Source organism: Molothrus aeneus, chromosome 15 (genome assembly GCF_037042795.1).
Source record: "Molothrus aeneus isolate 106 chromosome 15, BPBGC_Maene_1.0, whole genome shotgun sequence".
In the NCBI taxonomy this organism is placed as follows: domain Eukaryota; kingdom Metazoa; phylum Chordata; class Aves; order Passeriformes; family Icteridae; genus Molothrus; species Molothrus aeneus.
The window spans coordinates 7625299-7643292 of NC_089660.1; the positions used below are offsets into that span (position 1 = coordinate 7625299).

The following is a 17994-nucleotide window of genomic DNA, read 5'->3' on the forward strand; positions in this document are numbered from 1 at the left end:
CCCAGTTTGCACAGGAATGCAGTTACATCACAGCAAAGGTGGGGAGGAGATGATACTGACATACTAGATGATACTAGGTGTTGCAATTGTTATACAATAAACAAAACAAGGACTATTGTTAAGTGTAATTACTAAATATGAATAAAGAGAACAACATTGTAGTTAACACAATTATAAATGTTTAATCTGATCTTTTTTCTACCTTACTATGAGTTTAAAGCAACTATTTTTTTTTTGGTGCTTCACTTACTCTGAGACAAACATCACATAAAATATTTGTAAAAGAATCTGGAAAGAGATGCCTGAGAGGAAACCTGATTTGGAAAAATATAAAATGGGTGATTGCTATCAAACAAGCACTTCTGAGGCTCATTCTGCACTGTCATACATCAGAACAGGAGATCACACAAAAGCCAGTACTGCTAGAGCTGCACTGCCCACAGCAAGTATTCAGGGAGGGAGATAAGAAGGGAGAAAAGGGGATTTTACTTATGCTGAAATTTGAACTGTTGCTACAAACATAATACAAGAAGAATTTTACCTCCTGTTAGGATTTCCATACCTGAGTGACACCATGTTTCCGAGCTCTGCTGGTAAACTGCGGATTTTATTAGAGGACAAGTCCAGATATACCAGATTGTGAAGCTTGGCAATGTCTGAAGGAATACGGGATAAGGAATTGTCACTGAGATGCAAAGCTGTCAAATGGGTCAGTGTCCACAAAGATGAACTTAGGCTTCTCACTTTCCCTGTGGAAGAAAGGTACAAGAGCAAACAGGACATTTAAAATCCATAGATTTGGCAATAGTAGCACATTTCTCAAGTATGTACGGGGCAGGGGAATTTGAGGGGGAGTTTTGCTTGTGGGTTTTTTGTGGGTTTTATTATTATTGTTTTATTCAATGTAAATTCCATAATCACTGATTTTATAGATGAAAAATTTGTCATTGTGTGAGAAAATGCAAGATATTGCCAAGGATGCTTGAGGTTGTTTTTCCCTTTCCATATTTAAGGCTTAAACATCTGTCTTTATCTAGTTCCATACAAGACAAAACATATTAACTAGCTGACCATGAATTTATCATTAACAGAAGTGTAAGAAACAGATTTTTTTCAATTATAGTTTATGTCTGAGATGAAAGACAGTGCTTTGGTTCATCCCTTATTTCTGCACATCTTTCAAACCAAAAATCTTTACTCTATGGCATTAATCCAGCCAAGAACAGATAGAAACACTATATTTAGGGTGACTAAGATGCTTAGTTGAGAACATGGATTTCCATCTGGCATTCAACTAAAAGCTGTATCAACTATTGCCAGATATTTAAAAAAAGGTATGATTTTTTGTATAAACTGAAGTGTGGAAACATGGATTTGTGTGACAGAATCAAGATTTTTACACTGCTGCATGCAAGGAATGTGAGATATCATCAGAAGGTCTCAAAATATTTTTTGTCTCCAAGATTTTTTTTCTCCAGGGGTAAATCCTTTTTCATTTCCATAAATCATTTCACTGTACCAAAGGCCTTAGGAGTACCAACACCAGTTTTTCCAAGGCAAAAAGTTAGCTGGAACTACTTTAAAATGCCCACTGTGACTCATCAAGGTTAACAACCATCTGGTTAATATTATACCAACACACACTCTTTTTAATTCCCTTCCTTAAGTTATTTTCTCCAAAATAAGAATTCATATTTAGTGCCCAGGGAAGGTTACACTGAGACATGTACATCTGGGACTCAGTCCCTGGCAGCAAAATGTTTAATAGTGGTATAATTTCCAGTGAGCTGTAACAAAACAAAGCATAAAAAGCCCATCATGAAAAAACATTATTTAAATGAGATCAGTTGAAACATTTGTGGCTTTCCATATTATGTGACCAAGCACTTTGCAAGGAAAGGACAGTGTGAACATTAATGAAACAAAAAACACTGCACATTTTATTTTGCATGGCAAATGCATACAGATCTTAAGGGATTGATGTTCCTCTAATGCTCGTTAAGAAATCTTTTGAAAGGTTTTAAACACAAATGGATAGTTCTTTGCATTTTAAAAGTGAATTAGCACCTCTCCCCCATCCCCAATACAAACAGGTGACTGTGATCATAGAAAGCCCTGCAGCTGAAAGGATTTCCAATCAACATCCCTGATCCAGGCTCTCCACTCCAGCACCTCCCTTGTCGGGAATCAGTCTATAGTGAGATTACCAGGCATGAAAGGAAAGAGCCATCACTTAATGCACTTCCTATGCAGAGCAGCAGATGTCCAAGAGGATTCCAAGCCTAATGCTGATGTATAATGCTGATTCCTGAAGCAGCATTTAACTGGGTTTCTGCATCTGTAACCTTCAGTAAAGAATGCTATTCACATGGGGAGGCACGTGGTACTGGAAGCAAGGCACAGATTCAGTGAACTGGATGGAAAGATTCTTCACAATTTGAAGAACAGTTTGTTTACTCCTTCTTCTATAAATTTCTCTTCTTCTCTAATTTCTCTACAGTCATTTTTAAATCCCACATGGCAATTTTTGCAGTTGCTTAAAGAACCTCCGTATCTACACAAAATTACAGCCTAAGTTTAAAATGTCACAAATTTTTTTCATTCTTAAAAGGTTCACTTGAATTTCCTGTTAAAGACTTTTTGTAGCAAACTCAGGATTTACTCTACAAATCAAGAGACTGGCTGACCAGTTGAAATACATGCTTACAAATTCTGACCATTACCTTATTTTTCAGAAAAGATTAAAGAATCCAACAATATCTCAAAGCTTGCACAGCTTGTGGAGGTTTTGGTGTTTGTCTTTAATCTTAAGAACAAAGCAAAATTTACAAGTGCTTTTAAACAGAAAACTTTTGCTTCATGGACTAATACCTTGTTGTTACATTACCTATAGTAAGAAAATACCACTACAGATCAACCCCAACTTCACCTTCTTCTCGTTGAAAGACTAAATCTTAAATTCATGCTCTCACTCACTTCATCATCTCAAAACACAAAGAGTTCCCATCCATATCCTCACCTTGAAAACTTTCCTATACATGGGGATTTCCCACTTGCCCCACCTTACCCCTCCCACAGCTCCCTGTGTTATCCCAGCCCAAGCTCTTCCCTCCACACACCCCCAGCTATCCCTGTGCTCTGCTGCCTCACTTCAGGTAGGTAATTCCATCCCAGATTTGTCCAAGCCCACGCTACTTGCAGTGAGTTCTTAACTCAGGACCCTGCCTCAGTTCCTTACCACTTATTTCCAACTCTGCCCAGTGTGATTTCTTTCCATTGGCTGCTTCCTCTGAGGACATAATTGTGTACATCCTCCGTGGATCAGGTGGATCGTACTTTTCCTTGGGCATTCCTGTTGAAACCAAAAGGCAAGTGATTAACTGAGATATTACATACTGAGAATTCTTTAGAAGGTAATTCCCACTTCAGTTAAATTTCATACTAGGCCTTTGTACCAAATACTTCTCAAAGCTAGTGCCAATTTACAAATGTCGCTAAATAGGAAACACTGCTATAAAATAGAAAAACAGAGATTTCTGATACTCCTAGAATGGCAGACAACAGCCTAGCCCCCCCCAAATTTTTTCCAGAATCTGCAAAGCAGTTTAGAAATTATGTCCCACCACCTTCCATGGCTATGTTCTGTGTCCCTCAAAACCAACACATCCCACTGCAGGCTCTTGTTTCTTCAACAGTGAAACTTCAAAAAGGATGACCATGATCACAGGGATCTCATACCCCTTGAGAACATATTTGCTAATAACTGATTACCCATCAGTTCCAGGTTTACTGCAATTCTCAGCTTTTCACATAAATCAGCATCAAGAAAAGAATTAAGGTTTCAAAAACATCTCAACTCTTTAAATCTGCAAAGTGATAGGTTTTAATCCAACCTTCACCCTACTCTCTGCAACCTCAAAATATTGCACTCAAGGTAAATATTTCTATCACTTTCTTCAGCCAGCTATTTAATACCAAAATTTAACTTCATTCTTCTCATTCTTTTTCACATCATTCCTGGTAACTTTGTAAGAATAATTTTTCTAGGTTCTTTTTACCATACTCAATCATGCACCATGACAGAGAAGCAAACATTCGTCTCCAACAAACAACAAGCTATAAATCTATTTATATGAAAAAGAGAAATTAAACAATGCTGGCTGAAATAACACTTAAAAACACATTACAAGCAATACTATGCAATTATTCATCAAAATACATTTCAGCAATATTGTAATACTACCCAAATACACTCAATAAGCAAGCAGCTGTACTGGTCAAATTTCTAAGGACATCTTGCTACCAAGTCTTTTAAGGCTTTCTCATTTTTTCACTTCCTGTGATGAAATAAAAAATGTTGTCATCATATTAAAAAAAAAATCAAAGAATAATTCCTAGTAAATAAGACTATCAACCAGACTTATAATCTGTTTACTGATTTTACTGAAAAATGTTTACTCTGCATGTTAAACAAAACAAAAGAAATCCACCAAAAACTTTCTAATAATTATGCATCTTAATTAAAACAAAGCTTTCAGGTATCACATGCTTACTTTAATATAACAGCTCTTTTACTAAGTCACACTCCTCCTTCCCATTCCCACTCCCATTACTGGCCAAAACCAGATTTCTGCAGTGAAAAGAAATTCCTCTTTAAGAAGTGAATTGTGGGTAAAAGGATCAGATTATAAATAGCAGCTGGGTGAGGCTCCTTCCAGAGTGAAAGCATTTGAGTACCCAGGGTATGGGAATTGCCAAGTGTAACACTTTTTTCATCAAACTTCACTAATTAAATGAGGGGAGAGTGGATTACAATCTCCAGAAAGGTAAAAGCCTAACTTCTTCCTGCAGTAACTATGCAAAAATATATATCAGAGTAATGTACAGAGCATCTCTTCTGAAATTTCTACATATAATTATATATAATTCACAAAGACCAAGTTGGAATGCTCCAGCTTGTCAGGAAACATTTACCTTAGTCAGACATTTACTGCTTTCTCTTCCTGCTGCTCCCTGAATTAATAAATATGTTGCAATTTTTTGAGAAGCAGGTATAGCAAAGACAGAAATCTCATTCAGTACAGAAACACGAACGCTCCCCAGAGCACACTCAATCACATGCACTAATTAACAGCTTTGCTGGTACCAGCAGTGTATCACTGCTCACTGCTAGAAGAGGATGACATACTTTTCCAGTGGGTTTTGTTAATGTACACTAGAACAATTAGAGATTCAAGAATTTGGGGCTTTAACAGTGGATCCTGATGATCCTGCACTCTCAGTCACTCCATCTCAATAAAGTCACCCTCCCTCTCTATAATAAAGTTCCTGCTCTTGAAGGTTTTCCTTCTCTCACTGCTGCATTTCTCAGAGGATGAGTCCCTGCTGCTTAGGATTACCAGGTGCCAAAAAAGCAGCAAATGCTTGAGAGCCTCCTGGCTGAAGGAACTACTGCTGCCCAAGAGCATCACTGCCACCAGGCACATCCAGGCATTAGCACACCCTCATCTATCACCCAGAACTCAACATTTCTCAGGAACTGACAGGAAGGCTAATTTTGGATAGTATCTCACAGTACAGCATAAAATACAAGCACAACACCTTCAATTGCATTTCAAAACTTCACAGCATGGAGCAGTTCAAGAAAATCAGTCTCTATTACTGTCTCCTTTCTCCACCTCCCCAAATCCAAATTTAGCACCTGCTAAGCTGCTACAGTAAAACATAAAAGCTGAGGTAAACATCAGATTAAGTGATAGAGTTTTGTCAGACTAAAGTAATTTTTAGTAAGACCCATAAAACAGTGTTGAACATCCTTAGAAACATTGATAACTGCAGCTCTTAACAATCATCATGGCAATTTTCAAAAGAGCTTATACCACCTGTAATTTTCACTTACACCAATACAGATGGTGAAACACCATTAATGTTAGGTTCTTATTGCATACAGTAAATCAGTTTGTAAAGGAGAAAATCTTTATAACAAAGATATGACAAGGATTCCTGGAAAATGCTCCAGACTACATAAATTTAATTAAAAGGACATTTAAGTACGTTTGAATGCAAATGAAATAGTTTACTATCTTGTACCAGGGTATTAAAATTGTCATTTTAATAGCTGTGAAAACAGAAGAGCTTGAGAGCTGTACTGAGTGTGGCTGCCCACTACCACCGTGGGTCACTCAGAATGAACACCCCTTACCCCACAGAAACTGAGCCAAGGCCCACGAGGTCAACAGTGCCCAGGTGTGAGAGGAATTCCAGCTCAAGCCTCCAGTGCAGACACTGCCCTAAGCCCTTGCTTGTACAGAGACTGGCACTGGGTGAGGGGCAGCAGGGACTGGCAGCCCCTTCAGGGAAGGGTGACAGGGACCAGGAAGAGAAGGAAAAACCTGAAGATTGTTTTGTCAAGGGAGGGCAACCTGCTGGCAGAGAGCTGACACAGCTGGCTGCTGCAGCAGGTGGGTGATGGAGCTCTGGCTCAGGCTCCCCTCAGAACAGAGCACTGCAGACAAAGCCAAATATTCCCAGGGGGAGCTGCCCCCATTGCTGCCTGTCTCTGCAGATGACAGCCATGGCTGCAGCCAGGCCGGGCACTGGGGCTGTCCTGGACAAGGACAGTGGCATCGCCAGATCCTGGGGTGCCCAGGATCCCAGCCACAGCACCAGGGCCATGGAGGGCACCGTGTCAGCAGGAGCTGGTGGCCTAGAAAGGACTTCCAGGAGGCCAAGCTGGTTTAGATACACTGCTCAATGTAGAAGAACAAAGGGAGTTCAGCTCATTGCCTAATGAGACATTTGGAATGGTAAGTGTCCTTGGCTATGCACATGTGCAAAGTGAAGCTGGACTGTGTTAATGCTCCAGGTGACTATAGAAACTACCAATAAATAATGCCTTCAAAATGGAGAAATGAGCCTGCTCTGAGTGACAGGGCACGAAAGGTGACAGCTTTTTTTCCTGTTCTACCCTTCTGCCATTTTTGTGAACCTGGAAGATAGTGAGCAGGAAGATTTAAACAAAGTAAGTAGGTGAGCAGATACTTGGAGATTGAGATTTTGGGGGTTTTTTAAGCACCCCAATACTATAGCATTTCTTTATTTCCTGAAATGCTTTCTACAATACCATGATAAATTAACTCAATTTCAAAACTAAACGTATTGGACAACTCCTGTAGGCCAAATACAATCTTTTATACCATTACTATGGATGTAGACATCAAGTTTGCCCCTAAAACACATCTTTCAATTAGGAAAATTTGAATTCTAAAACTGTGTAGAAAATGATGAACAAGTATGAGCAACACAGTGTTCAGATGTAATTTCAACTGATCCAATCAACTATTCCCAAATAACTATTTCCATAAGTTACTATGAACTATCTATAACACCCATTTACAAATCTGGGAGTACCTTTAGAAATCCTTGAAGTCAATCACAATGTGAGCATTACAGCTCTGCTGCTGAAACTTCCTAACACATGTCAGTGACTTCTTTTGAAATCCCCTCCTTCCCCTTTACCTGCTTTTACTCGTCACTGACACACTAATGCAGATCTGGAGATAGCCAGGAGGGGAAAGTAAACAAAGTAGCACCACACCTGATCAAGTGCAGAATTACTCAAACTTTTTGCTACTTTAATTAAAAACAGTGAATGAATGATGCAAATCTAGCTCTAATAAAGTAAGAAGTAACAAGACAATTGGACAATATTTTCCATTTGTTGATGCAGTGCAGTATTACTTGCCAAATAAATTACTTCTCAACTGCTGAAAAGTAGCAGGATGGAAAGCAATTTATTAAGTTGCTCAAAGATTTCATAAGAAAACAATAGCCCATATAAAAGACTTTTTTTCCCCTTTCTCTCTCCAAACCCTCAAATGGAAGCTCACCCCAGACCATTCTTTTGTAACCTTGTGCCTTTAACCCTGAAACTCTTTTCCATGCAATCCCAAGTTTCAGTTAAAAATGGGTTCCAATGACCTTCCCCACAAATATAAATGTTTCTTAAATTGACTGGTCTGTTTTGAATTCGAAGTTAATTTAGGATCTTCCACACCCTCTACCACTTGCACTGTGGTTTTACAATGCATGAAGCAGAACTAAGCTGGTCCTGCTGCACTTCCTCCTCCCCAGGACCCTGTATTTCCACTTCACTCTTGCATCAGCATTGACTTTTGTCTGATAACAAAGGAGCTGGTGAAGGAATTAAACTGGCTAAGGGGGGAAGAGGAAAAAAATATATATTTAAGGGAGATTGCACTCCTGTGTTATTATTCCTGTATAGCAGGAATGCATGTGTGGATCTGCAGCTGTTGAAATCAGGACACCACCATAATGGCAATTCTGGCCACACTGGCAAAAAATCTCTTCTTCCATAGCAGGAAGCAAACCCTTGCTTCCAGCTACCCTCACCCAGTTAAACAGTAACACTGAACAAAGTCTGAAATCCTAACTGAAGGCAAAGTACATTGCATTTTAGATAACTTAAGGCTATAGCAGGTCTAGCAATGTATAGGTTCAATGCTGCATTGAAAGGGTTAATTTCTACTGTTGACCTTTATTAGAATTAACAGGAATTTCTGCTTTCAACTCCAAACAGTGACCTTCTTCAAAGGGAACAGAAGTACCTCTAAAAGATAACTACTGTACTTTGGAAAAAAAATCTTTAAGATAATTTCATAGTGCTGTATTACAGTTTTACTATAAAACTGCAGATTTGCCCTTTCCTACTCAAAGACTCACCACCCCTTGTTTAAAATGTGCTTTTCCAACATGAATCAAGCTTGCTGCTTTCCCTGTCCTCTCACTGGTGGTGCTTTACTCAGCAAGTCATGAATTTCTATGGGAACTTAATTACATTTCAGCTTGAAGTACAGGCAAATAAGCAACAACACTGGCCCTGGCCAGGATGACAAGGTGCAACATCTGGCACGTCCTCACAGAAAAGCCACAGCAGCTTGAACAGGGTTTATGATAAAGGTCAGTCCCTGCAGAATTTACACACTTGACTTGATGAGTTGAGCAATGACTGAATTTATCCTCAGCCTGTTCCATGCCTGGGCAACAAACTCGAGAGTGATGTCAATACTGAAAACTGATGGAAAAATATTCATGGGCAAGATACCATGACGAGGAAAGGAAACAAATACCCAATGCAAACCAGCTAAACCCCAAGTGCCCTATGAACACATTTAATGTATTTCAGTTAAATCCTTATTTAAAATTATTTGACATCACCCCACCTATCTAAGACAAAACAAGAGAATTGGATGGTTTTTTTGTATCCTGACACTGTTCCTACAAAGACTTCAAAATTTCATTTTATCTTAGTTCTAGAAATATCTTATTCAAAACATACTAACATTTGTTTTTTTAAAAATAAATCTTAATATATGCCCATGGTTTTGTATTTCCCAACTACGAGCAGGTATACACTATAATATAGAAGAATACTCACATTCTGCTAAGAAACATGACTTGCTACATAATGCATACTTTGTTGCAATATAGTATACAATATATATTTATGTTGCACATAGTTAACACATGTATTTTATACAGAATGTACTTTCTACAATGTATTGTAACAGGCAATATATCTGCAAAATACATTTTGCTACAATACACAAGCAGATAAAGCAAAGTTCAGGAAACAGGTGTGAGCCATCGCTCAAGAGAAAAAAAAAATCCAAAATAATTATATCTGCCTCAGAACTGAGAAATCCATACTATAGTACATTAGAACTAAAGTCACAAATATTCTGAGGCTGAATAAATAGAAATTTAAGTACTGGCATATCTACTGAAATAAAACCTTACATTTAACTTTGTAGGCAAGAACCAGATCCCTCTATTGGAATATATACAAAGAAAACACCAGTGTTGCAAGAAACCACATATTTATTTTTTCCCTACTAGTATGCTACTTCAAGGCAAATATCAAGTCTGTTGTGTAAACACCTATTATTTGTGGACTAGTACAAACACTCTTGGCATTTTATTCAAAAAAAGCTGTTCAAGTAATATTTTTTTTTTTACTGTAAGCATTTGGTATTGAAAAAATAAGGCTAGGAAAAATCTGATTGGGAAATCAGCTAAAGGTCAACACCTGAATTTTTCAGAACACATGCTCTAAGTTAAAAATTTCCTTTTGCCTAGTGTGAGGAGGGGATGGCACGTACCAGCTGTGGGCACAGGCAGAACTGCAGCAGGACCAGGACAACTCCTGAAACACTCCCCCCTCCCAAGAGACTCAACTGTAACATGTGGGAAGGTGTCAAGATCCCTTGAACCCAATTTATAACTTAATGCTGGAATAATCAAAATTAAAATTATAAAAAAGCTGTTAAGTCAACACGAAGTCCATTGATTCATTCCAAGTACTTTTTCACTCCCTAAGATCACATTTTAGTGGCTGTTAGCATATTAAGATTTAATGGCTTCATCAGGGATGTAATGCTTCTCCATCCTATTTTGAGGACTTCTAAAACTGTAATTTTACATGACTGCCAATACAAACCCACGAGTTACCCTTCCTCTTTTTCAGACTTAAGATAATGCTGTGGGATGTGAACATGCATGTGAACATGTGTAATAATAAATACAAGATACTGATTAACTCAATATCCAGGAATTCATGTAAGTGTATCTGGAATATTATTAATCAGATGAGTTATTTGAATTTGCATATATAAGTTCTACTAGAGAAAACTCAGAAGCTGACAAATGCTTTAATATTCTTTTAAAAATCTATAAAGCTGTCAAAGTTCAGCAAACCCCTTAATCTAGCCAAAGCTGACTAAAATGAAACATAACCCTCCTGAAACCCAAGCAAAGCATCCTGGTTCAGATAAACTGGGCCATAAATGTCAAAGGATTTACTTGCTGTCTTCAAATCAGGAAGACTCCATTAGACTAGAGAGCACTGACTAGAACAGGCTGTAAATTTTGTTAAGTTCAAAACTCAGTCATTTCACATTTTTAAGAAGAGCATATTAAATTTTGACCTGCAGGTATTTCAAATTTAATTAAGGTTTCTTTGTCCTTCATAACTACTTGTTTATGGAAATGCAAACTGGCTGGCTCCAGCTGGCAGTGGCAGGCATGGGGAGGATGTCATTTTCCCAACTTCTACTTTTTCTACCCAGCCCCTGCCTATTACAATTTCCCACAGATAAGAAATGTGCAGCTCCATGTTTTAATGGTGTACATGTAATCCTCTAAACCTTGCACAGTGTGAAAAACTTGTTTACCATCATTTCACTAATCCAAAGAAGCAATTGCCACTTTCATGTTCAGCTGCTACAAAAACTAGTTTAGGTTCAGAAGAGAAATCTAAAATGGTCAGAGTGAAAAAGGCACAACTGAGGACAGAGGTCCTTGACTCCTCCATCTTCTAAACAGACCTCCAAGACAGACCTGTTCTATCAGACCCACGATAAAAAACCCCTCAAATTCCCACCCCTTCCCCTGCACAACATATAATCACTAGAAATATGATGTCCAAATGTTCTCAGTGTTGCAAACATGGTCTAGATTATTAGAATAGCTCTTAATGATCAGAAATTGTATCTAATTATGACTCTAGTAAAAGGCTGCTGTATAGAAAACAAACACTAACACAAAACCAAATTGCAAAGCAAAGCCTGACCTTAACTGGTACCCCTGGAACCACATTGGCTAGTTAATGAGTACTACACAGCATTCAGCTTTTTGCACATTCTGTTAGTGTATTCTGAAAAGCCAATATATTAAAGAGATGTCAGGTTCACTAATTACTTTAAGAATTTAAATAAATTGCATTGCATACAGAACTGTGTACTGTACAAGTCAGATGGAACTAGAAGACCAGCTTTAAAAAGGAAGAGCTGTGTTGTAAAACATTTAGCTTCAGGTTTTATAAAGGCAGAAAGACCAAGGCTTAAAACTTTCACCTACAAATGTCTCTAGAAAGCTGAGAATAGCTTTACACTCCAAAACATTCATATAATACCAACTCCCACTCCACTGGTAGTATCTAATCATATTTGACAATTTAGTTATGATTCTTCACAATATACAAAACACTGATTCTTGTTTAGGGGACCTAGTGCAAAATTTCTCATCTTGGTCCAACTCAGTAAGCTACTCTAAATACTGGCACATGCACCAACATGTTCCTTACCACATTTTCCTTTATGTGTCTGCAGAAGGCTTACCAGATTTCTGTTGTTCCATGGGGGAAAACCAGAAGTCACCACACAAAACACTATTTCTTAGTCTTACAATAGAATGAAGGAGTAAGAGAGAACTCAGCTACTTTAAATTAAGTTTGGACATGAGCTCATTTTCAGCATTCCTGCTATAGAACTGAACTAGAGCTTGACAAGAGATGTCAGTGTCTAAATCCAAAAATCTCTGCCTTCCTAGAACACAATTTCAAGATACCTAAATGCTTGTTAGTATTAGTGCTGCTAAACTAAGTGAAGGTCAGGATGTTACAGAAGTCATTGCACAGTTGATGCTCTACCCATCTAGCCACATCCTGACAGCAAGCAAGTAATTCACAGATTGGTTTTACTTCAAATTTAACCAACAAGCATAAAAATGTTTTTCCACAACCATGTTCTTGTGCAAAAGGCCAACTCAAGACTTCTTTCTTGTCCCCATGTTCCACTGCATCACCTCCCTCAGTTGTGTTGATGCAGCTGTTTGTGAGACAATACTGAAAAGCAAGAATGATACTCAGCTAAGAAAGTGGGGCTTCGAGGTTGTGGGGGCTGGGGTTTTTTAAATAACAAAGTATCATTGCTCAGCCACATCACTGGCTGGTTTTGAGCATTACTCTGGCAATGCTTGTACTGACATGGATGATGAGCAACCAAAGTAGCAGCTTTCCAAATTCTGCCACTAGAGAGAAGTCCTGACCTTCTAAATCAGAAGAAACCATGAGGTGATCTCCCTATACAGAAAGCACCTCTGCCATGACTGGCCATGCAAATCTCCAGAGGTGGATCTTTCATGCTCCTCATCAAAACAGGATTCCTTACTAGTTTTAATTATTCTTCACCCTTATTAGTTGTTCCTAAAAGCTCCCATTCCTGAAAATACTCTGCAAATAAATTGTGATTCATACTGCATTGAAATTCCTCTTAATCCACAGGACCTTTGCTTTGTCAAACAAAGCTCCTCTGTTGGACGAGCAACTGTTAAAACTTCTTTAAAACAATATTTAAAAGTATTAATGGTCAGAGTGTGGCATAAATTTCCCCAATACTTTTTCCATTCAGCCATTACGAAGCCATTTCCTTGCTCTGACAGGTGATACACATCAGATGGCGCACAGCCAACCCTGCTGGTGTTTTAGTTTAGTTTCAAACCTTCTGTCTTTGGAGGTGTTGGCTAAACGTGGCCTTTGTTGCAAAAATCACATGGAAGATCTGTCTCTGAAGCAAGTTTTTTTCCTGATCCCTGACTTTGCAAACTGATTTATGCAGAGAGATACTTTTGTGGAGAGGCATTGAAGTCAGATCAATGTGCAGGATCCACATCTCACCCATCAATACACTCCAAAATAGCTCAAGCAATAAAGCTGCATATTATTTGTAACATGCAGGATATGACATTATTGTATATTCCTGGTCTCCTAACCATGGCAAGATGCTGCACCTTCATGACAGGATCCATCACTCAAATTGTTTCAGCATGTTCTGGAAAACCCCAATCTTGCAACTGAAACTGCTGCCTTGCTAAAGACAGGGGGAAACTCAAAGGATGCTTTGGAAATACAGGTATTATAAAATGGAACAAAAACTTTAGGAAGGTCTTCAGGTAGGGAGCCCCTTCACTTGCAGAATAAAGGCTGCATACCAGGAACATGAACTAAGATGCACAAGAGAGCCATCCAAATATCCAGGCTGTGATCACAATGTCGAGTTGGCAGCCTCCACAGAACAACTAACAGCATTCCCAGTCTAAAAAAATCTGAAGTCAAATCAATCTCTTCCTGCAGATCTCCACTGTAGCATAAATTGGAATCCTAACAGCAAGTATTTTAGTTCTAAAATAAACAACTGTATATATTTACTGCTCCTAGTCCCTCCTTGATTTATACACTAGAAAAAAGGCCTCCAAGGCATTAACAAAAGGATTCATGTTGCAGTCTTACAAAAGGAAAAACTGAAGTTTTTTTTTTTAAACAAGCACCATCTTGGAAGTGCAATTAGCAGCTAAAAGTACATGTTAAGCATTTAAACAGCTTTTTCTTTGGGACCTGCCTAAGCATTTGTAAACTCTCAAAGATGTCAGCTGCAGAAATTGCTCCATGTAAAAACTGAGAGTGCAGGTCCCCAAGTTTATGCCAAGACTCCCTTGTTGAATGGACTTGTACAGCCCAATTTCAATGTAAGAACATAAATTATGTCACTTAACACAATGCTAATAAACTTGCAGGCTATTGTACAATAATCACACTTCCAAGTGTGAAGCACCAACACTTTAGAAAGAACAAAACACATGAAACCCTGCAGTGACTCAGCTTGAGCAATTTATGCATAAAGCTTTCAAAATTACACCATGGAGAAGGCTAAATTTAGACTGGAATCAGTAATGTCAGTGTTTTGACATGGAAGGTAGTGTAAAACCTCAATATATGGATTGAAAACCCCAGATACTTTGTATGCAACTGGGCACGGCTCAAACTCTGCCTCATGCAACTAGAACAAAAATCTGGTGGTTGTGTCTGTGGAGAATATTCTTGTGGTGTTTTAACGTCACTGGCAGCTTTTTAAAGCCCAATGTACACAACTGTAATCTTTCAATACTACATATACTTCCTGTAAATAGAAATAAGTGTCAATTCTTGTACATCTCTTCAATTCTGAAGGTTGAAAGGCATCCTCATTCCTAAAGATTTCTGTGTAGCATCTTTGCCTAATGTGGCCCCATTTGAGACTGGGATATAATGCTCAGACTGCACATACAAAAGTGTACAGCCAAAAGGATGTGACAAAACCAGATAATAATAATTTAAAATTCACCAGTCTGTTAGCAAACAGAACCAGGGCCTCTGCAACAGGGACTACACAAGTGGATGAAGAATTCTGGTTCACCACATGGACTCCTGGCACAGTGGTGAGCCAAACAGCATGGCACAGTGTGCTATGAGCACTAATATTTAAGATTTTTGGCAACAGATTAACAGAACCATTTTTTTATTCAGCCACATTTTCAAATATGGATTCTTTTGTTCATATGTTGGGAAAGAATTTTTAGTTTGCTCAGTCTTGGAACCATTTTGAAGACAGTGGTTTCCATCACAAACATGGCACTTGGTTAAAAGAATGTCTTGCTAATATCTAGTACAGCCTTATCTTGAAAAGGTACCATGCTCATTCAATTTGTGACCCTTCATAACATGTTTTCAAGTCTTCATGTATAAAATGTCAAATATATTTACCTGCCCCTGCAGTATTAGTTTCATCTATCTTTGTATTTAAATTCTTTCTCTAAAACTCAAGCACAGTAAACAGCCTGAACATGAGACTGTATTCAGAGTTCAACTTCAGAATGTAAACAGAAAAGAGATGCTTGGGAGGATCCTTTTTAAACATGGGCAGATCCAAGCAATTCAGGTGAAAAGTGAACAAAGAGTTAATCCAAATGTGAAGGGCTCCATTTCAGTAATAGCATGAATAAACCCCCACAGAAGGCTTCATTGCTAGCAGCAAACTCCACAGAGTCCAGATGAACCAGCAGGAAGAACAGAGGGCGGATAATCCTGTAAAATTACCCCAGTGGAAATGTTGATAAATTCCCAATTACGAGACCTGCTCTAGAATGAAAAGAAATGTGAGATACAATACAATTACCAGTCAACACTTGCACATCTTTGTATTTAAGCCAGACAAATACCACAGGTATTTCTTAATCCCTTGGATTTTGAATTAGTTACCCACTGTGCCGAAATCTAGATTATGAAAATAAACCCCAGAAATCAAATGAAAAAACAGGCAATCTGCAACTCTAGTTACAAAGCAAATACCCATCATGAATTCCTATTTTCAGTGATACAATCTTCTATGCGTTTGTGGAAATACAGATGGCTGTATTAAAAAACAAACAAACAAAAAAACAAAACAAAAAAAAAAAACCCACAGAACAAAAAAAAGCCAACAAAACCTTTAGCTTACTGAATTTGTTTTGAATATAGTTCTTACATTACACAAAGCAAAGCAGTAAAGAATCTGCTTAGAGAAGACCTCTAAGATCATTAAGTCCAAGCTAGGACTACAACCTATAGGTTTCATACTAATTTTTAATGTTTGTGGAAAAAATGCTTATAAAATACGTGTTCACCATAGATACCAAGACACAAACAGGTGCATTAGATATCTCCTTTTCTAAAGCCTTGTCTGATCCCAGGCTTATCGCTCGCCATAAAATTCTGGAGGAGGAAATGCTGTCCTGTGAGCCCTAAGATGGACCGGGGGGGTGCGGGAGCTGCCCACCGCCCGCTCCCCCGCACGATGCGGTTCGGCGGGCAGCCCAAGCGCTCATTCCCCGTGCCCCAGGCAAGGAGGCGACCCCGCTCGGGCCCCGCCCGGTTACGGACCGACGGCGGGGCCGCCGCCATCCCGATCGCAGCCCCGGCGCCGCCACCCCCCGCCCCAATTCCCTCTGTTTATCCCTGCATGCGCCTGTCCCGCGGCCGCGCGCGCCCGCCCCCCCGCGCCTCCCCATTGGCCGCTGCCGCTGTCACTCAGGGCCCCAGCGGCCCCGCATTGGCCGCCGCCGCTGCCACTCAGGGCCCCCGCCCGCCCCGCCGCTCCCTCCGCCGGAACGAGCGAGCGGCGCTCCGGCCCCGGCGCCAGCGCGGCCGCGGCTCCCGCTGCCGGCGGGGCGGGGAGGGACGGAGGGCGGGCGGCTGCCGCGGCTCCTTCCGGAGCAGGCGAAGCGCTCCGCTGACAGGCAGCGCTGCCGCCCCTCGGTGCGCGCCCAGCCAGGCGGATCGGCCTCCGGGGAGGCAGCGGCGCGGGGCGCCGTGCGTGGAAGGTGGACGGGCAGTTCCCCCGATTGATGTCATTTCCCTCGGCCTTTTGTTAAATTATTTTAAACTCAATTGCACGGTGAGGGAAAAAAAAAGGCAACGAAAACAACAAAACCTACCAGCACCAATAATAATAACAACAACAACAAAAACAAAAAAAAAACAACTTCAGGCTTCCAGATGCCATTATACTAATTTCTCTTAATTGCCTCTCGATGCAAACACAGCCGGGCTCCTGCGCGGCGCCGCCCGGCCCGGCTCCCTCCCAGTCTCCTTCCCTGCCTCCCGCTCGCCGGTGGGCGCTCGCGGGGCTCGGCCCGGGCGTGCGGAGCCCCCTCCCCGCCGCCCCCGCTTCGAAAGCCGCCGTTCCCCGCCGCCTCCCCGGCCGCGGAGACTCCTCCGGGCGTCCTCGCAGCAGCGACTGCCCAGGCCCAGCACACCCCCCCCGGACGCCCCCCCCCCCCAACGTCCAGAGGGGCCTCCGGCCCCCCTGACACCCCCGAACGTCGCGGCGCGGGGGCGTCTCCCCGCCGAGCCCAGGGGTCCCCCCTGGCCGTGCTACCGCCGGTTCCCCCTCAGCGCACTCCTCCCGCAGCGCTGCCCCCCCCACCCCCCCGGGCAGAGCCCCCCGCTCCGGGCCGGGCGCCGGGGCCGCCCCTACCTGTGGCTGCAGCATCCCCGTCCCCCCGCCGCCCTCGCTCCGCCGCCTGCCTGGCTCTTTGTTTCCTGCCGCGGGCCGGACGGGAGAGCGGCTCCCCCCCGCCTCCTCCTCACACTCATTGAAAGCAAACAAGCATCATGGCGGCGCTGGCGGCGGCGGCGGCGGCTGCGGGCGGGCCGGCCCCCCTCCTCCGCCTCCTCCTCCTCCTTCCTCTCCTCCTCCTCCTCCTCCTCCTCCTCCTGCTCTCCGCTCCGCTCTCCGCCCCACCTGCCCAGGCCGCCCGCACTGCGCGCACGCTCCGCGGCCG

General features: G+C 41.2%; 1 protein-coding gene across 2 annotated transcripts in view; it reads right to left on the reverse strand.

Moving 5' to 3' along the window:
- Window positions 1–17794, reverse strand: part of CNOT6 (CCR4-NOT transcription complex subunit 6) — a 32598-nt gene extending 14804 nt beyond the window's left edge. For both annotated transcript variants that reach the window (XM_066559958.1, XM_066559956.1), the window contains exons 1-3: window positions 17688–17794; window positions 3239–3352; window positions 563–749 (exon numbers count right to left, since the gene is read on the reverse strand). In XM_066559958.1, the coding sequence (XP_066416055.1) occupies window positions 563–749; window positions 3239–3350 (299 nt within the window). In that variant the 5' untranslated portion in view covers window positions 3351–3352; window positions 17688–17794. The remainder of the gene's footprint in view (window positions 1–562; window positions 750–3238; window positions 3353–17687) is intronic.
- Window positions 17795–17994: the final 200 nt, after the last annotated feature.